This window comes from Alligator mississippiensis, chromosome 13, assembly GCF_030867095.1.
Source record: "Alligator mississippiensis isolate rAllMis1 chromosome 13, rAllMis1, whole genome shotgun sequence".
Lineage (NCBI taxonomy): Eukaryota > Metazoa > Chordata > Crocodylia > Alligatoridae > Alligator > Alligator mississippiensis.
In genome coordinates this window covers 46,424,052-46,444,379 of record NC_081836.1, presented here as the reverse complement: position 1 = coordinate 46,444,379, position 20,328 = coordinate 46,424,052, and the positions used below count along the sequence as shown (strand labels likewise).

The 20,328-nt window shown below is 45.3% G+C and overlaps 1 protein-coding gene across 6 annotated transcripts in view; it reads right to left on the bottom strand.

Moving 5' to 3' along the window:
- Positions 1 to 20,328, bottom strand: part of VWA3A (von Willebrand factor A domain containing 3A) — a 76,667-nt gene that overhangs the window by 43,996 nt on the left and 12,343 nt on the right. For all 6 annotated transcript variants that reach the window (XM_019494772.2, XM_059716825.1, XM_014610682.3 and 3 more), the window contains 12 exons: positions 17,272 to 17,370; positions 15,151 to 15,257; positions 14,818 to 14,943; positions 13,576 to 13,684; positions 13,103 to 13,168; positions 12,526 to 12,651; positions 6,253 to 6,382; positions 6,065 to 6,168; positions 3,494 to 3,574; positions 1,759 to 1,853; positions 881 to 1,000; positions 254 to 328 (listed from right to left, as the gene is read on the bottom strand). In XM_019494772.2, coding sequence (XP_019350317.1) covers positions 254 to 328; positions 881 to 1,000; positions 1,759 to 1,853; positions 3,494 to 3,574; positions 6,065 to 6,168; positions 6,253 to 6,382; positions 12,526 to 12,651; positions 13,103 to 13,168; positions 13,576 to 13,684; positions 14,818 to 14,943; positions 15,151 to 15,257; positions 17,272 to 17,370 — 1,238 coding nt within the window. The remainder of the gene's footprint in view (positions 1 to 253; positions 329 to 880; positions 1,001 to 1,758; positions 1,854 to 3,493; positions 3,575 to 6,064; positions 6,169 to 6,252; positions 6,383 to 12,525; positions 12,652 to 13,102; positions 13,169 to 13,575; positions 13,685 to 14,817; positions 14,944 to 15,150; positions 15,258 to 17,271; positions 17,371 to 20,328) is intronic.

The following is a 20,328-nucleotide window of genomic DNA, read 5'->3' as shown; positions in this document are numbered from 1 at the left end:
GGGTGGCAGTTTTTAAATAACAAATTTCTACTTGTTAACATAGCACATATATGAAACTAAGCATTAATCCCTCTGATGTTGTTCTCGTGGAAGTACCAGACAAACTATAGAACAGTATACACAGCTGCTGGTTTTATAGCATAATAAACTTTTAAAACCTGCAGATTTGTTCATTGCTTTGGGTCCTAAGATACATCTACACCTGCATTTTCACTTAATTCATAAATGTTAACAAATTATCATCTGATCATACCTCCAGGCACTTTGCAAGTTATCTGGAACTGAAGGAACCATTTCTGGTTTCCAAGCCGTAATATCACTTCCGAAGCTTCCAGAGAAATAAAACAGCAATTCATTTTCAGATATTGCTTTACTGCATGCAAATGTATACATTCCTTGAAAAAAACTTGACTTCTGGAACTAGAAGCATCACTCAAATGTCCATTTGTGTTTCAAATCATAGACCTTTTCAAGAAGGAGTCTGCAGCAGACTAAGATGCCCAGATTTGAATTTGGAACTGCTCTGAATACTGCAGTAGGCATAGCAGTCATTTTGGATTCTACAAAGTGGACTAAATTATGCAGCATAAATATAACAGAGTAAATGATGGTCCCTAATTACCAGTTTGGCCACTGCTCACTCTAGCCATACACAATGGGGAGAAGGGAAAATATGTATGGCTTTTAAAGGTTATTCTTAGAATGACTTAACCAAAAACTAAATAAATTAAATACTGAAAAAATATAACCATATAAGATCAGACTAATGCTCCATAGTAGATACAATATTTTATGTCCATTTTCTAGTTACCTACCAGCATTCTTCTTATCCACAATGTTACACATATTGCTTAAAAATATACTTTTAACAGCTACTTACGCAATAATATTGAAGCAGTCCTTGTTTGACATTTGTTCCTCAAGCAAAAGTCGCAAGGAATGTTGGATGTAGATGATATACAAGGAATTTATTACTGACATATCGACTAGTATAACAACCCTACACAAGAAATGAAAAAAGAACTTAATCTCAGACAATATTCTCCCTCTCTCTCCATTTTTATCTTTTAGTCACCTCAATACCCAGTCAAATATCAATTATTCATGTATTAAAGCTATAAATAACTTTCAGGTAGCAAAAGAAAGTAAAAAACAAATGTAAGCTGAGATTTTACTTTTACATGGAAATAATACCCATTCAGGTAATATGGTATGTTTCCCAGGCTATAGCAACTCCAGGATGTGGATACATGAAGGGCTGTTTTGGTTCGTGGCCTCACCCCCCCCACCCCCAAAAAAACCCACCAAAAAACCAACAACTCCACGCCTCTACTGCCCTTATGCACAAACATGGGCTATCCAAGATGTGACTGGCCAGTTTGAAGGATGTCTAATAAGCAGGTGGGGGCAACTACAGTGACACCAACCCCCCCAGGAATGTACAAGGAGTTACTCCAAAGTGGTACAAAAAGTTTGCTCCCAGATCCACATGACAGACAAGCTACAATTCTTTGGTAGTTAGAAAAGGCCCTATTTAATGCATAAATTATCTTTTCTTTATAAATTGTATTGTGACTGTACTGAATAACTCTGCTATACAGGAATAAACATGACACAAGCCAATTAAAACTGGCTGACAGATCTATAAAAGTTTTAAAAGGGGAATCCTGTCAAACATGTATTTTTAATACTGTCCCATAGTGATCAATTTTTGTCCATCTGCCATTTAATACCGAAGTACTGCCAAAGTAACAATACCTCCTTTCACAAATAGTTCCCCATATTCTTCTGCTGCCAACTGAAAGCCAGTCAATTCGTTTCTCATATATTCTCACCATTCTAGCAAGCTGTTTCTGTGAATAAAATATGCATAACAACTGATAAGTAGTGATTTTTAATATAAATTAATATATTAACATTTCAGATTAATATTACTTCCAAAATTTATTAACAACTATAAAACTTAGAGTGAATAAAATCCAAGTATTAACACAGAGCACAAATGATCACTTAAGATAAAGATTCCAGTATCTCTGCAGTCATGCATTTTCTGTTAAGAAATCCACTTGAAAAGACAAACAAGTGGTAAAAATAAAAAGGGGCCTGTACTCATGTTATAATCAAACTTCTCTCAAATGAATGCTTCTTATCTATCCTTTATCAAGATAGTGGACAGCACATACATGAAGAAAACTGATTTCTAAACAGCATTTTTTTTTGCAAAGGTCAGAACTTTATCCATAGCAGTATCACCCCATGTTTACAGCAAAACTTAACAGACAGCATTTAATATAAATGCACACAAGGTCTGCAAACATGCAATGTACTCTAAGGATGCGTCCACACATGCAGGCACACGTGCCTGCAGCAGCTCAAGTAGCAGGGCACAAGTTGGTGCTGGAGATTTGTGCCTCAGCACAGTGCTTGAACATGTACTTTGGAGCAGGGCAAACTGACCCTGGCCAGCTCCTCTCCGATTTTCAACCAGGGGGAGCTAGAGGCTGGGGCCAGCACCTGTGCTGGTCCCAGTAGTATAAAAAGCTGCCTTGGCGAGCAGCTCAAGGCTACTTGCCCTCAGGAGTTTCTGAAACCTGGCCAATCGGTATCTGGGGACACTAGCCTCTTGTCACAGTTGGACTGCTGAAGTAGCCCTAACCTAGAGGGGCTTTGCACCTTCTACCAATTGCAGCAATCTGGCAGTGGGGGCTGTTGCCTGGCTGTAACCTGCTGCTACCTGCAACAGTATCTGGCCTTTGGACCTGTGGCCCCATGGCTACCAGACCTGGATAGGGACTGCACAGCTGCCTGGGCTGTAGTACAGGCACTGTAGCAGAGCCACCTGCATCTCTGGGCCAGCTGCCAATGGGCCATGGCTACACAGCTGGCCTTTGTTTGGCACTGCTGTCATGTCTTCTGGTGTCCCTGCTCTGCTGTCTGTGCAGGTATCATCCAGATGTGCTCATTGTGGTGGACCGCTTTGAACTGTTGAAGTGTTCTCCTGGACCCAAATGGCCAGAAGGTCAGTCACTTTGTCTGCCCTCCAGCTAGATCAGGGGCGGGCAATGATTTCGGGCAGAGGGCCGCTTACCCAGTTTTGGCAGGCTGTCGAGGGCTGCATGGGTAGCCCTGCCCCTTGACAGGTGCCCTGCCCTTTGGTCACCATCTTGGGACCAATGTCCCAATGTCTTGGGACCAATGCTCCAGGGCCAGCACTGGTGGGGCCCAAAGCGGGGCACAGGCTGGCAGGGGTCTGTGGAGCCGGGCTGGACTGTACCAGCAGGGAGAGGGGGGAGCTGTCTGAAGCAGGCACAGTCAGCCCCAGGCGAGCTGTGAGCGGCTGCAGCGCGGGGTGCTGGACACAGGGCAGGGAGGGGTCGCTTTTCCCCACCCCACACTCAGCACCACCTTGTGAACCCTGTATTGCTTGGGCTTTGCTCAGGATGACTGACATGCAATTTGACAGAGGGGAGAGGACCAAGTAAATACAACTCACCTGATAGTGGTATAATATCGGTGGGTCCACGTGAACATTTTTCACAGTTCCATCATGCCATTCAAACTGCATCATTGCTCTCTGAAACAACAAACAAAACACTCACATGTTTCAGGGAGTAGCTTCTGAAGCCCAGACAGTAGGTATCTGGGGACACTAAACTCTTGTGACAGTTGGACTGCTGAAGTAGCCCAAACGTGGACTGTTGAATTTTCACACAAATGTGAAATTCATTTCTAGACATTTTAAAGAAGAACACACAACTTTAATCTATAAATGTATAATCAGTTAAAATCTATGGAGTTTTACTTGCTTATAGCAGGACTGACTTTATCCTTCTCAGCATAAAAGGCACGATACACAAGGATAGCTAAATATGTACTGATTAGGTATTAAGCTTTTAAATAAGTATTATTTGTTTTTTTAATCTTAAAAAAGATCTTTGACACCTGCTTGGATAGAATTACCTGTACAGTCTGAAGACGTAATGTGTAAATCCCATAAGGCAGCATTATACTTTAAATAGACAGTTAATCGTTTAGAACCAATTTGCCAAGGTGCAGGATGTTCTCAACTCCAGATAAGTTCAAGAAATATATACAACCAGGAATTTCATTCTCCATAGGAGCAACGCTACACTTTTGAAAATACAATTTCACGTATAATTCCATCAGTATGCTTTAAGGATTCTTGTAAATAATGGTGCTGCTGTGTAGCTGATGCCTGGTTAAATCCCTGGGATTGTATTGAAAATATCAGCTACCATATTTTGTGCTATAGTACACTGCCCTTGTTTCACTTTTCCTTGAAACAGTTACTGCCCCTCCACAGGAACAATGTAGAATAATGGTGTGCAAAACGGGCAGTATTCGATTCGGATTCAGCCTGAATCAGGGACAGCAATTTGATTTGTTGATTCAGATCACTGTCCCAATTCGATTCAGCCAAATCCAAATCTAAAGACTCGATGCCAATTCAGAGAATCAGCAATTTGGCCATAGACACAGCTTTAAATGTTTTTTTCTTACATACTTTGAGGTACCAGAGATGGCTTCTGAACGCTGCAATGGTGGGGTGGATGGAGCGTCCCACAGGAGCACGGGGGGCCCCCCCACGTGCTTGGCAGCAGACCTGGAAGTGGACTGGAAGTACCCGCCCCATGCCCCCCCGGCTTGGTAATCAGCCATGGCGAGACGCTGGGTGCGCCCTCAGACCCAGGAGGCACCAGATGCCAAGCCAAGTGCTTCTGGCCCACTTCCAGGTCCACTGCTGAGCATGCTGGGGACCCCCCTGCGCTCCTGTGGGATGCTTCATCCGCCCCAGCATCTTGGCATTCACGAGCTGCCTGGTACCTTGAGGTATGTAGAAAAAAAATTTAAAGCTGTGTCTATGTCTGAATCATCAAATCTCCCTGAACCTCTCCAAATTGATTTGGAGGGGTTTGATTTGATTCGGAGAGATTAAAGGGGCTCCTGATTCGATTCAGATTCAGAGACCGGGCCAAATCTCCACCAAATCGAATCAGTGACTGAAGCTTCGCACAGCCCTAATGTAGAACTAATTTAAGTAGAAGTGCACCAGTACCGTAGTCCAATATCGGATTGGTAGCAATATAAAGAAAATTGGCTGTATCGGAAATCGGCCTGAAGTAGCCGATAATTTGGCTGAGAAATGCCTGTGCGTGTGCGCAGCCGCAGTGCAGCAAACATGCAGCGAGGAACACAGACCAGCTGTGTGCTGCTGGTAAGTCTGTTGTGGTGGAAGGAGAGGTGGGAGGGAAGGGGTATGGGGTAGCAGATCAGCGCTCCCCACAGTGAGGCAGGGAGGGGGCAGGGGGAAGTGCTGCCCAGCCAGGGTAGGGCAGGGTACAGGACGGAGCCACAGCTCGTCACAGGGGTCCCCCACCGCTGCATGTACCCGAGGAGGGCATGGGGGGGGTGCGCCCCTGGATCTGTGTGGGGCAGGGTGGGTGGGCTGCAGCTTCAGGCTGGAGATCTGTGCAGATCCGGGGGCACATGCCCCCACTTATGCCCTCCTGGGGTGCATGCACCCCAGTGCACTACCAATTCGATTTCTGATATAGCTGTGTGCAACTGGTAAATCTGTTGTCGTGGAAGTGGGAAAGGAAGGGGTGCGGAGGGGGCAGATCAACACCCCACCCCAGCTGGGCAGCCCCTGCCCCTGCCCCCTCTCTCCCTCACCACAGGGGCATTGATCTGCCCCCACACCCCTTCCCTACCCCCTCCCCTTCCACCACAACAGACTTATGAGCTACATGCAGCTGTATTGGAAATTGGATCAGTATTGGCCAATATGACTCCTTAAATATCACCTATAGGTATTGGTCTTGAAGCAATCACTTTGACAGCTCAGATGATATAAGGCTATTTTTTTCAGACAGTAGTTTATCTAAACTATTTAAAACATTAAAGAAATCACAAATAACAGAGGGTATGTCAGAGAACTAAGAGTAATAGCTTTATTAAAGCTACCATACACTGAATCATATGTACCGTCTATAACAACAACTAAAGGCATAGGGAAAACAAGAAATGAATTCTCATTATCTACCTCATGCAGTGTTGATGACACTGTTTTCTGAAGAATAGGCACAAATTCTTCCACTGGTGAGAATGCATTTGGAGCCAAAACTTGATAAAGGCTCAACTTCTTGGCTATAATAAATAATGGAAAGAATAAATAAAACACAAACTATAATTAGCATTTCACACTAGAGGAAATTAATTTGCATACAATACCTTTCAGTCCATTTGTCTTCAACCAGCTAGCTGAGGTTTTAGCCAGGAAGGTGGGCATTTGTATAACAAGGGGACTTTCATGCTTTGGAAGGAAGTTAGCCGGCATAACCTTTGCAAAATCTGTAGAAATCTAAACATTTAAAAATGTCTTTTGTAAATTTCAATGTATGTGAACATATGGCATAATAGTTTCACTAATGCTAAAAATGAGGCATCATTGACACAGCTATTTAAAAATGGCTAAACATTGTAATAGTGTTTTTAACAGTTAATTTCACCACTTTAAATGGTTTTGGGAAAACAGCATTCCCCTTTGCTAGTCACAGTGCAAAAAGCAGTAATGTAAAGGAAAACCTCTCAAGTTACATGTACTCTAGAGCTAAAAGCCAATCATCTAGGAAAAATAAACTAATTGAATCTTCATTACTTGCCAATCAAGTCCTTTATTTACTTGCTGCAGTTGGCTAAATGCTATAATGGACTCATTTGACATTTAATTCCACTTGTACAAACTTGTGAACCAGTGGTTCTGTGCCTTGGTACTACAACACCAGGCTTCCACAACTGCTGCCCACATGCTTAGCAACTCCATAACTGTAATTCAAGGACTGTAAAAAGAATAGAAGTGATGCTCCTCGCCATGCATCTAAATTAGAGGTGGGCAATTATTTCGGTTGGAGGGCCACTTAATGAGTTTTGATAAGCTGTGGAGGGCTGCAAGGGTAGCCCTGCTCCTAGACGGGTGCCCTGCCCCCAGTTGTCATCTTGGGACCAGAAGTCCCACCCCTAGCCCCCAACCTTTGCCATCAGAAGTCCCTCCCCTTGCCCTGGAAGTACTCCTTTTAGGAAGAGGGTTTGCCATCTTGGAACCAGAAAAAAAAGTCATATACTAAAAATCAAACATCTATTATAACATATTTTATTTTAAAAAAATATTTTTGTCCATATTTATGTGTGTTTGCATGGTGTATATAGAGGGGATAGCATAATAGCTCAAAATAAAGTTTTACTTTTGTATATTGTGTGTGGGGAGTGGTTGGGGTCTGGATGGGTGTGTGGTGGGGTATGGGATGGTGTGTGTGCTGTGTGGGGGGGTGTGGGTTTTGTGGAGGGGTGTAGGCATATGGGCAGGGTATGGGGGAGGGTGTGGGAAGGCGCGGTGTTTGTGGGGGTGTGATTGTGTGTGTGGGAGGGTGTGGTTGTAGAGGAGGGTATGTGGGTATGGTGGGGTGTGCATGGGAGCCCCACACAACTACACACACAAGCTGGTCAGCACACCCAGCCCCTGCCACCACCTCGCAACAGCCTGAAGCCTGTACAGCCTGCAGCTCTTCCCTCCCACTGCCAACAGTACACAGCCTTGACCGTAGCCCACTCCAGCCTGGACCAGCTGGAACCTGTGCGCACAGCTCTGAACCCAACACCCCCCCCCCCCACCCCCCCGCAGCTGCTCTAGATCGTGGGCCCACATTGAGCAATGGCAGCAGCCAGGCAGAAGCTGCTGCTCAGCATGCGGGGGGAACAGTGGCCCCTCCCCCTCACCTCTGCCAGGCCCAGGCTGCCCTGCAGCTCCTCTCTGCTGCCATCACCACTACATAAAAAGTACGGCTCTGCAGCCCCGCACCCACCCGTGAGCAACAAAACACAGTACTAACAGTGCAAAGGCTGCTTGGGGACAGGGATTGGTTGGAGGGGAATGCAGCTGTCACTTGAGACTCACTATGTTTATTTATCTTGTGGGTGGCATGTAGCATTTTCAAAAGGAGGTAAATATCCTCATTTTACAGATGGAAAAACAAGTGCTTATGATAAACAGCATGTGGGCAGTTCCCCCTTGCAGCAGATCTGGCCAGCTGCTCCCTTGACTGACATCTGTATTAATATGACAAGCTCCATACAGCATTTGAGGAACCTTGGCCATTACAGAGTTAGTAGGAATATATACAGTAGTTGGCTCAATGCTTATTATGCCTGCAGAAAAGCTTATATCTGTACAAATGAGTTAAAATTTTGTCAGAAGAGCTTGTTTTAGGACAGCGTTTCTCAACTTGTGGGCTGTGACCCAAAAGCAGGTTGCAAGAATATATAAAAAAGTGTTGTGAACAAACTTTAAAAATAGATCGAGAAACTATAAAAAAGGATTCTCCTTTACAGAAGAATGTGGGGAACTGTGGCTTTTCACCTGCAGGCTGGCAGAGTTCCAGCCCGCAAGGGGCTGCTTGGGGCCCCCCATACCCTACACCCCTGCTGCCCGACACGCTCAGGGGCTGGACCCTTGGGGTAGTGGGGCAGTGAGTCAGGAGTGAGGGGCACCGGATGGAGGCTGGCCACTGATGTTTACAAATGGGTCCTGGTCCAAAAAAGTTGAGAACCACTGTTCTAGGAGACGTCAAAATATCCTGAGAAAGAAACAGAAGCGGGAGCAGTAACTACTCCTTTTTCCTTGGCTAGAGACGTGAGTTTCTGGTTCTAACATAAGTTATAGTGACACCTGGTGGAAATGATCTATGCAACTGCCTCCATATTACCTGACGGAAAGAACTTGAGCTCGCACACTCTCAATCTCTCTCTCTCTCACACACACACACCCCCTTGCCCCTTATATCTGTGACAGAAAACAGTTCTTCTTGTTTTAAAAAATTTTAACACAGATCTAGATTTATAAAACAGAACTTTTGAGTTATTAAGCAATATAAAAATCAGCTCTGGCAAGCAGCTCGGGGCTACTTGCCCTCAGGAGCTTTTAAGGCTCAGCCAGTTGGTATCTGGGGACACTAGCCCCCTGTGCTAGACTCCCCCTGCACCCTCTACCCACTGCAGCAGGAACTACCACCTGCCTGTGACTTGCTGCCACCTGCAACAGCATCTGTGCCTGCCAGACTTGGACAAGGACCACACGGCTGCCTGGGCTGCGGTATGGGCAATGCAGCAGAGCCACCTGCACCTTTGGGCCCGCTGCCAGCAGGCCATGGCTGCACAGTTGGCCTTCATTCAGCACTGCTGCCATGTTTTCCAGTGTCCCTGTTGTACCATCTGGGCAGCTATTGCCCAAAAGATGTACTCAGTGCAGTGGCTTGCTTTGAACTGCCCCAAATGGCCAGGAGGTCAGCCACCTCCTCCGCTCTCCAGCTGGGTCCCCAGTGCTGGCCCTGGGCAGGCTCCTGTCTAGGTTCATTCCACTTGACTCACCAGCAGGGATTCTGGTTTTCTGTCTAAAAATCGCAAATTCTCTGATAAAATCCCAAATTGTTTCATTAAAAGCCCTGAAAACCACACTTTTCCATGATTAAAATGGAATGCCACTGTATCAGTAGGTGTCAGTTGAGCACAAGGTTTTATTGTATGTAACAGCTGCCACTGGATTTGCAGCAGGGCTCAGGATCCCTGCAAAGGCAGACCAGGAAAGGTTGCAGAAAGTTGTTGCTTGCAAGAGCATATGCATGTTTTCGATTGGCTCCTGAAGCAGGAGAGGGGTGGGAACTCAGCCCTGGGGACTCACCCAGGCTCAGAGATGGGAAGGATCCCCAGGACCACAGAGCTTGGGGAGGCACCACCTTGAGGTGCTGTGAAGTGAACCTGCCCTTAGTGACAGGAAGATAACCTGGTATCCTTTTTCCCTCTGGGAGGCAAAGGAACCTGTGTGGACAGAAAAGGGTGATGAGGCAGACTGGCCTAGGAGGACAGGGTGTTGATCTGGGAAGGCTCTGGGGAGAGTTAACTAAGAAACAACCTGGGACTGGTGGTGATAAACCCAGGGTTGTTTCAGGTATCAGCACAAGGGGCCATGTCTGGGAATTGGAGAAAGGTGTGTTTTTTTGAGAGGGCGGGAGCAGTGTGTGTTTCTTTGCAGATACCACAGACAGCTGGAGCAGAGGAGAGCTGCTCTTCTCCACGCAAGCTCCAGCAAAGCAGAACGTTCTGAAGCAGCAGCGCCAGCCATGGTCGTGTTGCCAGCGTGAAGGAGAGCTGATGTTTGTGTTCACCCTGTGTGCTCCTGCTGAAATTCACTGGAGTCTCAAGGTTTAAGCTGGGGAGTTGCACTAAGGGTGTCTTCGATTCAATTTGTAGAGTGTTTTAGTTCACTGATACCTGCCTTTGACAATTAGATTATTGATATCCTGTTCTGCTATTAACCTCATTCATACATTGACTGTTTTGTAAATAATACACTGTGTAAACACTTAGACTGTATGTACTCCAGTGTGTGGGGGAACCACAAAAAAGCACTCCATGGAGTGGTGGCCCCAACCTTAGGGGCTGGGAGACTGACCGAGGCTATTTGATCCCCCAGAACCCTGAATCCGGACATGGCCACGCGTAGCACCATGGCTAGGGTTATAGATATATTTAAATTTTAACACAGTTTGGAAGCCTATCACTGCTTCAATCATTATAATTAAATAAATTCTAAATACTTACGTATTTTGGCATTTGCTTTTGGGTTTTTTTGATCATAGGAAATCAGAGCTTCCCCTGCCCCCTTTGCTCACCAGGATGCAGGTCCAGCTGCAGCTGTCTCCCCACTTGTTTTGTGGTGTTGAGCAGCACTGAGAGGCTGGTGCCCTGCCCATGCCCTTGTTCCTCACTCCTAACCACAACCCTGCCAGTGCACCTCATTCCGGATCTGCAGCCCCTGCCTGCCCCTCACTAGCCCCAGCTCTCTCCCTGCCCCAGGACATGAGTCCACCAGCAGCTGTCCTGCCTGCTGCTTTGTGGATCTAAGCAGTGCCAGCCCTTGCTGTTCTGTTGCCTGTATCTGTGCCCAGGCCCCAGAAATCTCTATGCACTTCTTGGGAAGCCCCTGATGTACTCAGAGACTGGGCTGGGTAAGCCCCTTCCCTTCCAGGCCAACCTCCCTCTGCACAGGCTGCTCTGGAGGAGGGGGTCTCCAAGCCTTGCTCTGGAAGCCGCTTCTACCCAGAGCACCCCCCCACCCTGCAGTTCTGTCTCACACACACCCCTGTTGCTGCCACCTCCAGCCCATTACATACACCCATAGACCCTGCTGCCACCTCAATCCCCCCCTGCCCATCACCCACCCCGGTTGCCACTTCTATCCCTCCCCCTGGCCCATCACACCCCCAAAGTGGTTCCTGGGACCAGGAGTCCCCCCCAAGCCAGGTCTGCATGTCCTGGCACCACTGCAGGCACAGGACAGGGCTGCAGTGAAGCAGCTGCTGTGTGGCTGCAGTTCCCACCAACAGGTCCCATCCTATCCAGCAGCTGGGCGCACAGGGTGTAGGATTTGTGGTGGGGGTGTGGGAGTGCATGTCAGGGGGTGTGAGTTTTGGGGGGGCTGTGCAGCCCTGGAGGAGGAGTGGGGTTTGGGGGCATGCGCAGCTCCTGGGACTCAGCCAGAGTTGTGTGCTGGTGGGCGGCTCTGCCTGCCATGGGCCATGAGTGCCCCAAGGGCCTGCTGCCGGCAGAGGGTGCTGTGCACCATAGGGGCAATGTGGGAGAGGGCCCCACCCCCCCTGAACCTCACACCCCACCAACCCCACCATACACACTCCTACAGCCCCAAACCTCACACATGTGCAGCTCCCAGGACTCAGTTGGAACCAACAGGGGGGGCTCTGCCTGCTGCTGCTACCGCAAGTTGCTGTGAGCCACACCGTGCATTTATTTTCTTCAGCACACTGAGGCAGCATGCTGGTGCACTAGGGAGATGCAGCAAATGTAGATGCTCCGGCCAGTTACCAGAATGTCTCCTTGGAAGACCCAGACTCCAGTTGCTTCCCCAGTATAAAATATAGAGTCTGCACTGCAAATATGTAGCGTGGGGAACATTTCCTTGTGCACAGTGTGCTTTCTGCAGCATCTCAAACTTCTTTGAGATGCCCCAACACACACGGTCATGCTCATGTGGACACAGCCATAAAGTACAGACAAAAAGCAATATTTAAAACATACGAGTGTGATATCTTAGTAATAATATAATGCATTTTTCATATGAGGGTCAGTCAGAAAGCAATGCCTCTTAATTTTTATCTCCTAATTCAGCCACGGACATGGAGTGTTTTTCTTGGTGACTTCTTGCTTTAAGGGAGCCATAGCAAACTCAGAAGTCTACATCAAGGTCCTGAAGAAACTGAAACATCGTATGTAAAAAGCCCAACAGACAAATTTAATATATTTTTAATAACATTTGGCTTAAAAAAATAGGAGGCACTGTTTTCAGACTGACTGACATTATCAACACTAATAAGGACTTCCACACTTTTATCCGCACTATAGCAAAACATACCCCCAAAAAATAAATTCTCTACTTACTTCCTGCATTCTAGTAACAAGCAAGTCATGAGTCCTTCCCGGAAAAATCTGTTTGATCCTGTTCAGCAGGGCCTTAGCTTTTTGGGACTCAAGTAGCAATAGATGGATATCACTACTATCATAATTCTTATCATGCAACAAGAAAGGGAAAGGTCAATGGTTAGTAAAATATCAAACAAGCTGCCAGCTCATCTAGAACTCAATTACCAATTTTTATGTGCACTACCTACATAGATCCTTGACAAAATTAGTTAATGTAGCAAGAGTTAATGTAGTCATATCAAATAATACTGCAATTAACTCTCTCTACTAAACAACACAGAATCCCTGAATTGGTCTATAGTGATACAGTCTGTAGCTTTAATGTTAATTTAAAGCTGAAATCTACAGTTGTATTACATGCACAGAAGCCTCTAGGAAAAGTGTTTAGGAAAGCATTAAACACATGCTTAATTTGATGCACATGCTTAAGCATTTTCCTCACCAAGGTTCTAGTTACTACATCATTTTACTAAAGATTGATAGACCCATTCCATGAAGAGCAACTGAATGAATAAATCAGGAAAATCAAACCTACCTCACCCTTAGACGAGTAGCAGTGATAACGGCCTCCCACTACTGCTGTCAGGTTCTTTAAAATAGCCTATATATAAATATGAAGATGAAGTATTTGATTTGGGTACCTCTATGCATAGGCTGCCTTGTTCAGTTCTCTGTAACAGGCATAAAAGAGTCTTTGCCTTCAAGTAGCAAAAGCTGTAAATAATAAAAATCTCATCTTTTTTCCAGGCAGTCATATTTAGGAACCAAGGGAAAACCCAAACAACTAATACAGATTAAAGAAAGAGATATCAAATGACAAGGTTAACCACAGACTTCAATTAAGAATAAAATGTCATCATTAACCTGTTTCCTACTTATTTGAAGGCAATTGCTATTGGAGATTTAAGCTCCAAAAAAACATTTGAAAAACATTTAACAATTCTGTAATGTACTCTCTCTGAAACAAATGAGGCACTTTTACAAAACAGAAAGAACGTGATTACTTACTGGAGGAACATGATTGCTACACTCGTACGTAACTGCATGAACAAGCAGCTTTCTTCCCAGTGTACACTGCTGAATGTAGTCTGACAATATTTCTGAAGACTGATCAGGGCTGACAAAAAATGAACAGCACATTAATATGGCCTTTTCTCCTATTTGGTTAAAGAAATGGGATGATGGAGCTTCCAGGGATGAGGAAGAAATATCCAATCATAGGAATATAATTTAAGCATTAGGCAATCTGGGGTAACTACCATTTTGTAAAAACTTTTCAAAAGTTTGTGCAGTTTTTCTCTTTTTAAACCCTCAGCTAATAAATATGAGAAGAAATAAAATCTAGCTCACTCTCCCTTTCCTATGCTGCCTCTTCAAGGCCAGCAGAAGCCTTTGTTACTTAGTAGTAAAGGAGGAATTGACAGCTTCTGCTTTCAGTCTGAGTTGTACCAGTAGTTATTTCACATTAAAAGGAAAATTTGAAGTCTGCATAATCCCTTGGTGCTGTTGTAATAAGCTAAACAGGAACCTGTCATTTAATTCTTCATTGCTGTTAGATCCATTAAAATGATATCTGGATCCAGACCACCAAAGGCACTTATACTTGTTCAGCAAAACCAAGTTACCACCTTACTACATATTCAAAACAAAGAAAACAGAAGAATTGGTCATCTAGCACTCATCAGAGCACTTCAAATATTCTGCTTTTATTGCACTCATTATTTGAGCTGTGCAAACTATCAAACATCTATCATAATTCAAAATTTATCTCAACTCAGAACTGACTGCTTGGCAAAGTTTGGTGGAAATTATATCTTTTAAGGAAATATCTAGTATTTCTTCAGTTCCATTGTCTGTGATCAACCAAAGGAAACTGGTATTAATGCACAAAGCAATTGATAATCCCACAGTCCTGCACAGTCCCACCAAAATTCTCAATCATGCCAATCATTTTTAAAAATCACAGAATCATAGAAAATTAGGGTTGGAATAAATGACACAATACAAAAGTTGTCATATAGTCTATATATACACAAGGACAAATTTGGAAGGGAAAGGAAGAGTAACAAAAATGAAGGAACAAATAGAAAAAGTAGCAATGGTAAAGGTGGGAAGAATGAAAATAAGTCAAGGGTGTCTATAAAAACAAACTCCTCCTGCATGCCATAAAAGTGGAAAGATACAAAATTAAAAAGTACAATTTTAATCTAAGCTAATGTTTACTACTGCCAGTTCAGATAATATACTTACCAGCATCCTACAACAAGAACCAAAGAATTCAGATCTGTCTTTGTAAGGACCTTCTTTAGACCCTTCAGCAAATTGCAGCCTCCACTGGGCTTCAGCTCCTGTACCCACTGCCTTGCTTTGTGTAGGCTAGCAAAAGAATAAAAGGAAAGTCGGGTGTGTTCTAAGTGAAACAGGTCATGAAGGTCACAAACACACAAAACCTCTTATGAGATTTAGCTGGTCCATTGCATTGCACTGTCAATTCATTTATGGTTCTTTCTTGCAAATTTATTCTGGACACAGAAAAGAAGACTATTTGAAAACAAGTTTTTAGAAGCTACATAATATACTCACACATGTACATTGACATTTGTTGGATTCTCCCATGGAAATGAAATCTCAGTCCCAAATGAAAGGAAATATAATTGCTTCTTATAACACAGTTGCTCGTCTATTAAGCACTTAAAAAACAAAAGAGTCAATTTAATATCCATGCTGCTGTTAATGGAGTTTCAGAAAAACACTGTAATTTGCTGAAAAAAGCCCAGTATTCAGTGTTCTGAGCTATCACAAATGAAAACTGGACTCAGTACAGAAGTGATACAGATTTAATCCTTTAGTGGGAAACAGTGAGAGTCAGCCACATGCCCTATTCCTTGCTTACCATGTCTGAATAGCACTCCCATTCTGATGATGCAGTATATGTTCTCCCCATTTAACCAATTCATTTCACTCTTTAGTAGTTCAAGAATATGAAATTTAGGTAATATTAATTCAGAAGGGCATGTTCATCCACAGGGCTGTTGTAATATCAGGAAGTACTATGAAATGACTGGTAAACACTAGGGGCGTCTATATACGAGTGTGGAGGCTGCTCCGATGCACTGTAATTACAGCGCGTTGGAGTAGACTTGATTAATCAAAGCTGCTGAAGTGTGGCAATTACTGCGCTCGAGCAGCCTCCTGCGTCTTGTGCATCAGTGTTGCCATGCTTAAAAATGACGGCGGGGTGCTCAAACTAAAGCTGTTGAATGAGTTTCAATTCAAGAGCCCCCTACTGTCATTTTTAAGTGCAGGGACACTGATATAAGAGACATGGCAGCGCTTTAATTAGAGCAGCTCTTGAAGCCACTCTCATTAAAGTGCCCCACCCCACTGGAAGCATGTGTAAAAGTGCCCTAAGTGCTAGAGGTATAACTTAAGGTATCCAAGGAGCACAAAAGTGCGAAATACAAAATCTTGAAATATTTACTTAGGGTGCACAAGTTACAACAGAGGATTAGGCACAAGTCAATTTTTAATAGTCAAGATTCTCTGAGTGTATGAAAAGTGAATATATAGAGAAAGTATCAAAATGAGAAAATGGTACTATTATATCTTAGCATCTCCCTTTAACAATATTTACTAGAACAGTTTTGTAAAAATAAAGAACTGAAAATCATATTGCTTTTTCTTTTGGAAGTTCAGGAACAACTAACTTAGCAGAGCCCTGGCCAAAGTGATAAAGCATGCTTTGTTGTGTCAGACCATCTGGGCAAAACTGCACCCTATTCTGGTATACTGAATTATATGTACAATTCAGCTGCCAGCTCCTGTTCCCTGTCTATTTGTGGCACACAAGAAAAATAACTGAGGCATAAATACTAAGCGGTTTAATGTTTGAATTCAAGTCTGAAAATTTTAAAATGAGAAACTGCTTTAGATTTCTGAATCTAGATATTAAGACAAAGAAGTTATACTTTAAAAGCAGTTAAAGTAATCTTTATGCCTCCTGCAGATTTACTTCTGCTACTTAAGAGCAGGGGTGGGAAAAACAGCAGATCCAGTTGGTGGCCAGACTCCATTTCCCAGCAGCTCCTGCCTGTGTCCCTGCAGCTGGTTTCCATGGAGATCCCAGGAGCAGCAGGGCAGTGGCAGTGCAGGACCAGGGTTTCCATGGAAACCAACCTGACTAGTACTGACAGGGCATGTGGCTAGGCGGAGAGCTGCTCCTGGGCTGGGATCTTGTGTCGGTGACAGCACGGACTGGAGCTGCAATCAGCTGCCTGCATGCCACAGGCGGGGGCGTGCAAGCAACAGATCACAGCTCTGCCCCAGCTCCGGACCACGCTGACACTGCCACAAATCCTGTCCCCGGCCCCAGCGCAGGTCGCTGCCCAGCTATGCGCTCTGCCAGTACAGCTTAGGCCAGTCTCCATGGAAACCCTGGCCCCACACTATCATTGCCCACAGCTCCTGGGGTCTCCATGGAAACTGGCAGGGGGATACAGGCAGGGGCTGCTGGGAAATGGGGTCTACTGCAGGCCCAATGCAACCCACAGGCCAGACTCTGCTCACTCCAACTTAAGAAAACACAAAATTCAATAAGTGTTTTTTTTTTCCCCCCTAGCTGTCAATGTTGAACAGACACTTCATATTTACTTTCTCCCCTGCAGTCATACAGAACCTGTATATCCCATCTGTTTCAGTATTTACCAAAAGGTTTTTCTGGAAATCAAGTAATCTGGGTCCACAACTTATATCAGATACGTCAACAAGGAGTCCAACTCTGGTTCCTTTTATAAGGCCAAACACCTAAAAAGAAAATGTAAACATAAAGACCTTAGGACAATTAACTATAAAGTTTTGCTGTATGTGCTATACCAGGGGCAGACAATTATTTTGGCTGGAGGGCCGTTTAATAAGTTTTGGTGAGCTGTTGAGGGCTGTAAGGGTAACCCCACTCCTTGATGGGTGCCCGACCCCCTGGTCATCATCTTGAGACTGGAAGTCTCAACTCTAACCCCTGACCTTTGCCACCGGAAGTACTCCTTTTGGGAAGGAGGGTGCTGCCATCTTGATATTGGGAAAAAACAAATCATATAATAAAATATCAAACATCTACTATAACCTAGTTTAATTTTATTTAAAATTATTTTAATTCTGATTTATGTGCGTTTGCATAGTGAATCTAGAGGCAACTGCGTAATAGCTCAAAATACAGTCTTACTCTTGTATATTGTGTGTAGGTGGTAAAGAGGTATATGTGGGGGGGTGTGGTTAGAGAGTGGGTGTGTATGGTGGGTGGATGGGTGTCGATGTGGGGTATGTGGTTGGGGTGAGAGCAGTGGGAGGGTGTGGGGTTATGGTGGGTGGGGTGGAAGTGTGCATGTGGAAGGGTGGTGTGTGTGTGTGTGTGTGTGTGTGTGTGTGTGTGTGTGGAGGGTCCTTGGAGTCCCTAGACTGTGCCAGTCCCTGGAGCTACATGTGGTGACAGGGAGTGGGGCCAGCCCCGCCTGGCCCTATATGACACAGTTCCCCATGCTCCCACTCTAGTCCCCACCACAGGTGGTGGCAGCATGCGGGACTGGCCCCACCAAGCCCTGCATGATATAGTTGGTGATGCAGGTCATGGTGCTCAGCTGGGGCAGCAGGGAGATGGGCAGAACCAGCCCAGCTCCACAGCATGGAGCTCCCCGACCTGTAGCAGTGAGCAGGGCTGGGCTGATGGCTCCAATGTGTGCAGCTCTCCTCAGAAGTGCACAGCTCAGGCAGACTACATATGACCTTTGTGCGATGGAGCCAGGTAGACCCTGCACCCAGGCTCTGTGCTACTGCTGCCCCACCCTGGGTTTCCACTGGCCCCGAGGCACCAGCACAGGCCCTGCACTCCTGCTGCCACCGCTGGTGAGAATATTAAAAGTTAGTTTTGGATGAATGCATGAGAGCGAGTGAATTTGTTTTCAAGCATACCTAGTCTGCTGAGAAAGCAGCCTTAAGAACAGAAAGATAAGAAGAACAAACAAACCAACTACAAGAAGATAAGGAGCAAAGCAGACACCCCATCTCAGGATACTGTAAACTAAAGCACCTTCTCACCATCCATCTGCATGCCTAAGCCAAGATGTACGTAACCAAAAGATTGTGAGTTTTGATGAAGTCAGCTCAGCAACTCAGCTCAACAGCAACAAAGTGATTGGCTGAGCGGGCTGTCAGGGGCAATGCAACAGTCTGCCTGAACTAAGTATAAGAAGGCAGCAAAGACCAGGCCATCCACATCAGCGAAGACATTGTATGCCATCCACATCAACTCAGGAGAACCTGCCAGCATCCCTCCCATAAGATCATCGTGTCCAGAGTCATTGTGACTGGCTATCGTGACTAAACCTGAGCACCAGTGGATTGGCCTGTGTGCATGTATGAGCATGAGTATGAATAGTTTTAGATAAAGCATTGCTTTTCCCCACTTGATCTATGTGTGTCACTCAATAAAGACCTTGGTTGCTGTACCTGCGCGTTGGTCTTCTGTCCAACACCACCACTCCCCCGCCACTGCCACTTCCCCCGCCACCATGGCTGCCACTCCCCCACCACTGTCACTTTCCCCACTACCACTACTGCTCTTCCCCTGCTGCTTCCCTACTTTTCCTCCCACCTGCTCACCACTGCTGCAACTGCTGTTTCCCAGCTGCCGCTGCCACTCCCACCCACCCACCTACGCTACTACCCCCCTGGGCTAGGCTGGCTCCATGCCACACTGTGCAGCCAGAAACCGCATGGTACTGGCCAGGGCAGGCTGGCTCCAGCAGGACGTGGTTCCCAAGTGTAGGACCAGGACTGCATGGTGTGTGGCATGGAGCCAGCCCAGCTCGGCCTGGCCCTTTTGGAATGGGGCAATTGCTGGCGATCCTCCCCACTCCCCTCCCTCTGCCCATTCTTATCTGAGTTTCCATTCTCAGATGGAGGGAGGGCAGGGGAATAGCCCCATAGTTCCCAGGCCAGAAGCTTGTACTAGGAAGAAGCTTCCGGTTGGGGGCTTGGGGTGAGGTGGGGCCCAGTGGGCCTTGCTGCTGCTGCCACTGGGTCCCACTGCTGGCTGCTACTGCTGGTGGTGCCTTGTCAGCTTTGGCAGGCAGCCACCAGCATGTAATAATTTTCTAAGTTTTAGAGGGGCCCCACAGGCCGGACAGAATGGCCTGGTGGGCTGGATCTGGCCTGCAGGCCATATTTTGCCCACCCCTGTCCTATACACTGCCATTTTAACGTCAAGTGTTATATTTATTGATTAAGTATAAAAATCGGACAATGATAGAACCATAAGAAAAAGGAGGTTTCACTTGTAGTTTGCTCTAATAAGCAGACAAGTTTCTTCCTTCCCAAGACATGTCTGTTATTTGGAAAAGGGAAGGATTGCCTCATTTTGCAGTATCCTCATCAAGCCAATCCAGCAACTGTTGGGAGCTAGTCTTTGGGATACTGCTTACTTTCTGGCCCTGTATATATATAATCCTTAGAGGTAACAGCCACTAAGATTATAAAGAAAAGAAAATACTATGTGTTAAAAAGCAAAATAGCTATCTTAGTAAAGGATGAAAATAAATCTTAAATGGCACTTTAAAAACAATTAATGAAACAATATAACAACGAGAAAAGAAAACATTGCTATACATTGCTTCCATGTTTTACAATATGGGAAAAAATAGAAAGTTTTCTCCAGGGTGATTCTAGGGTTAATTTATTCTTTACCTTGAGGTACAGAGTTCCCTTAAAAAA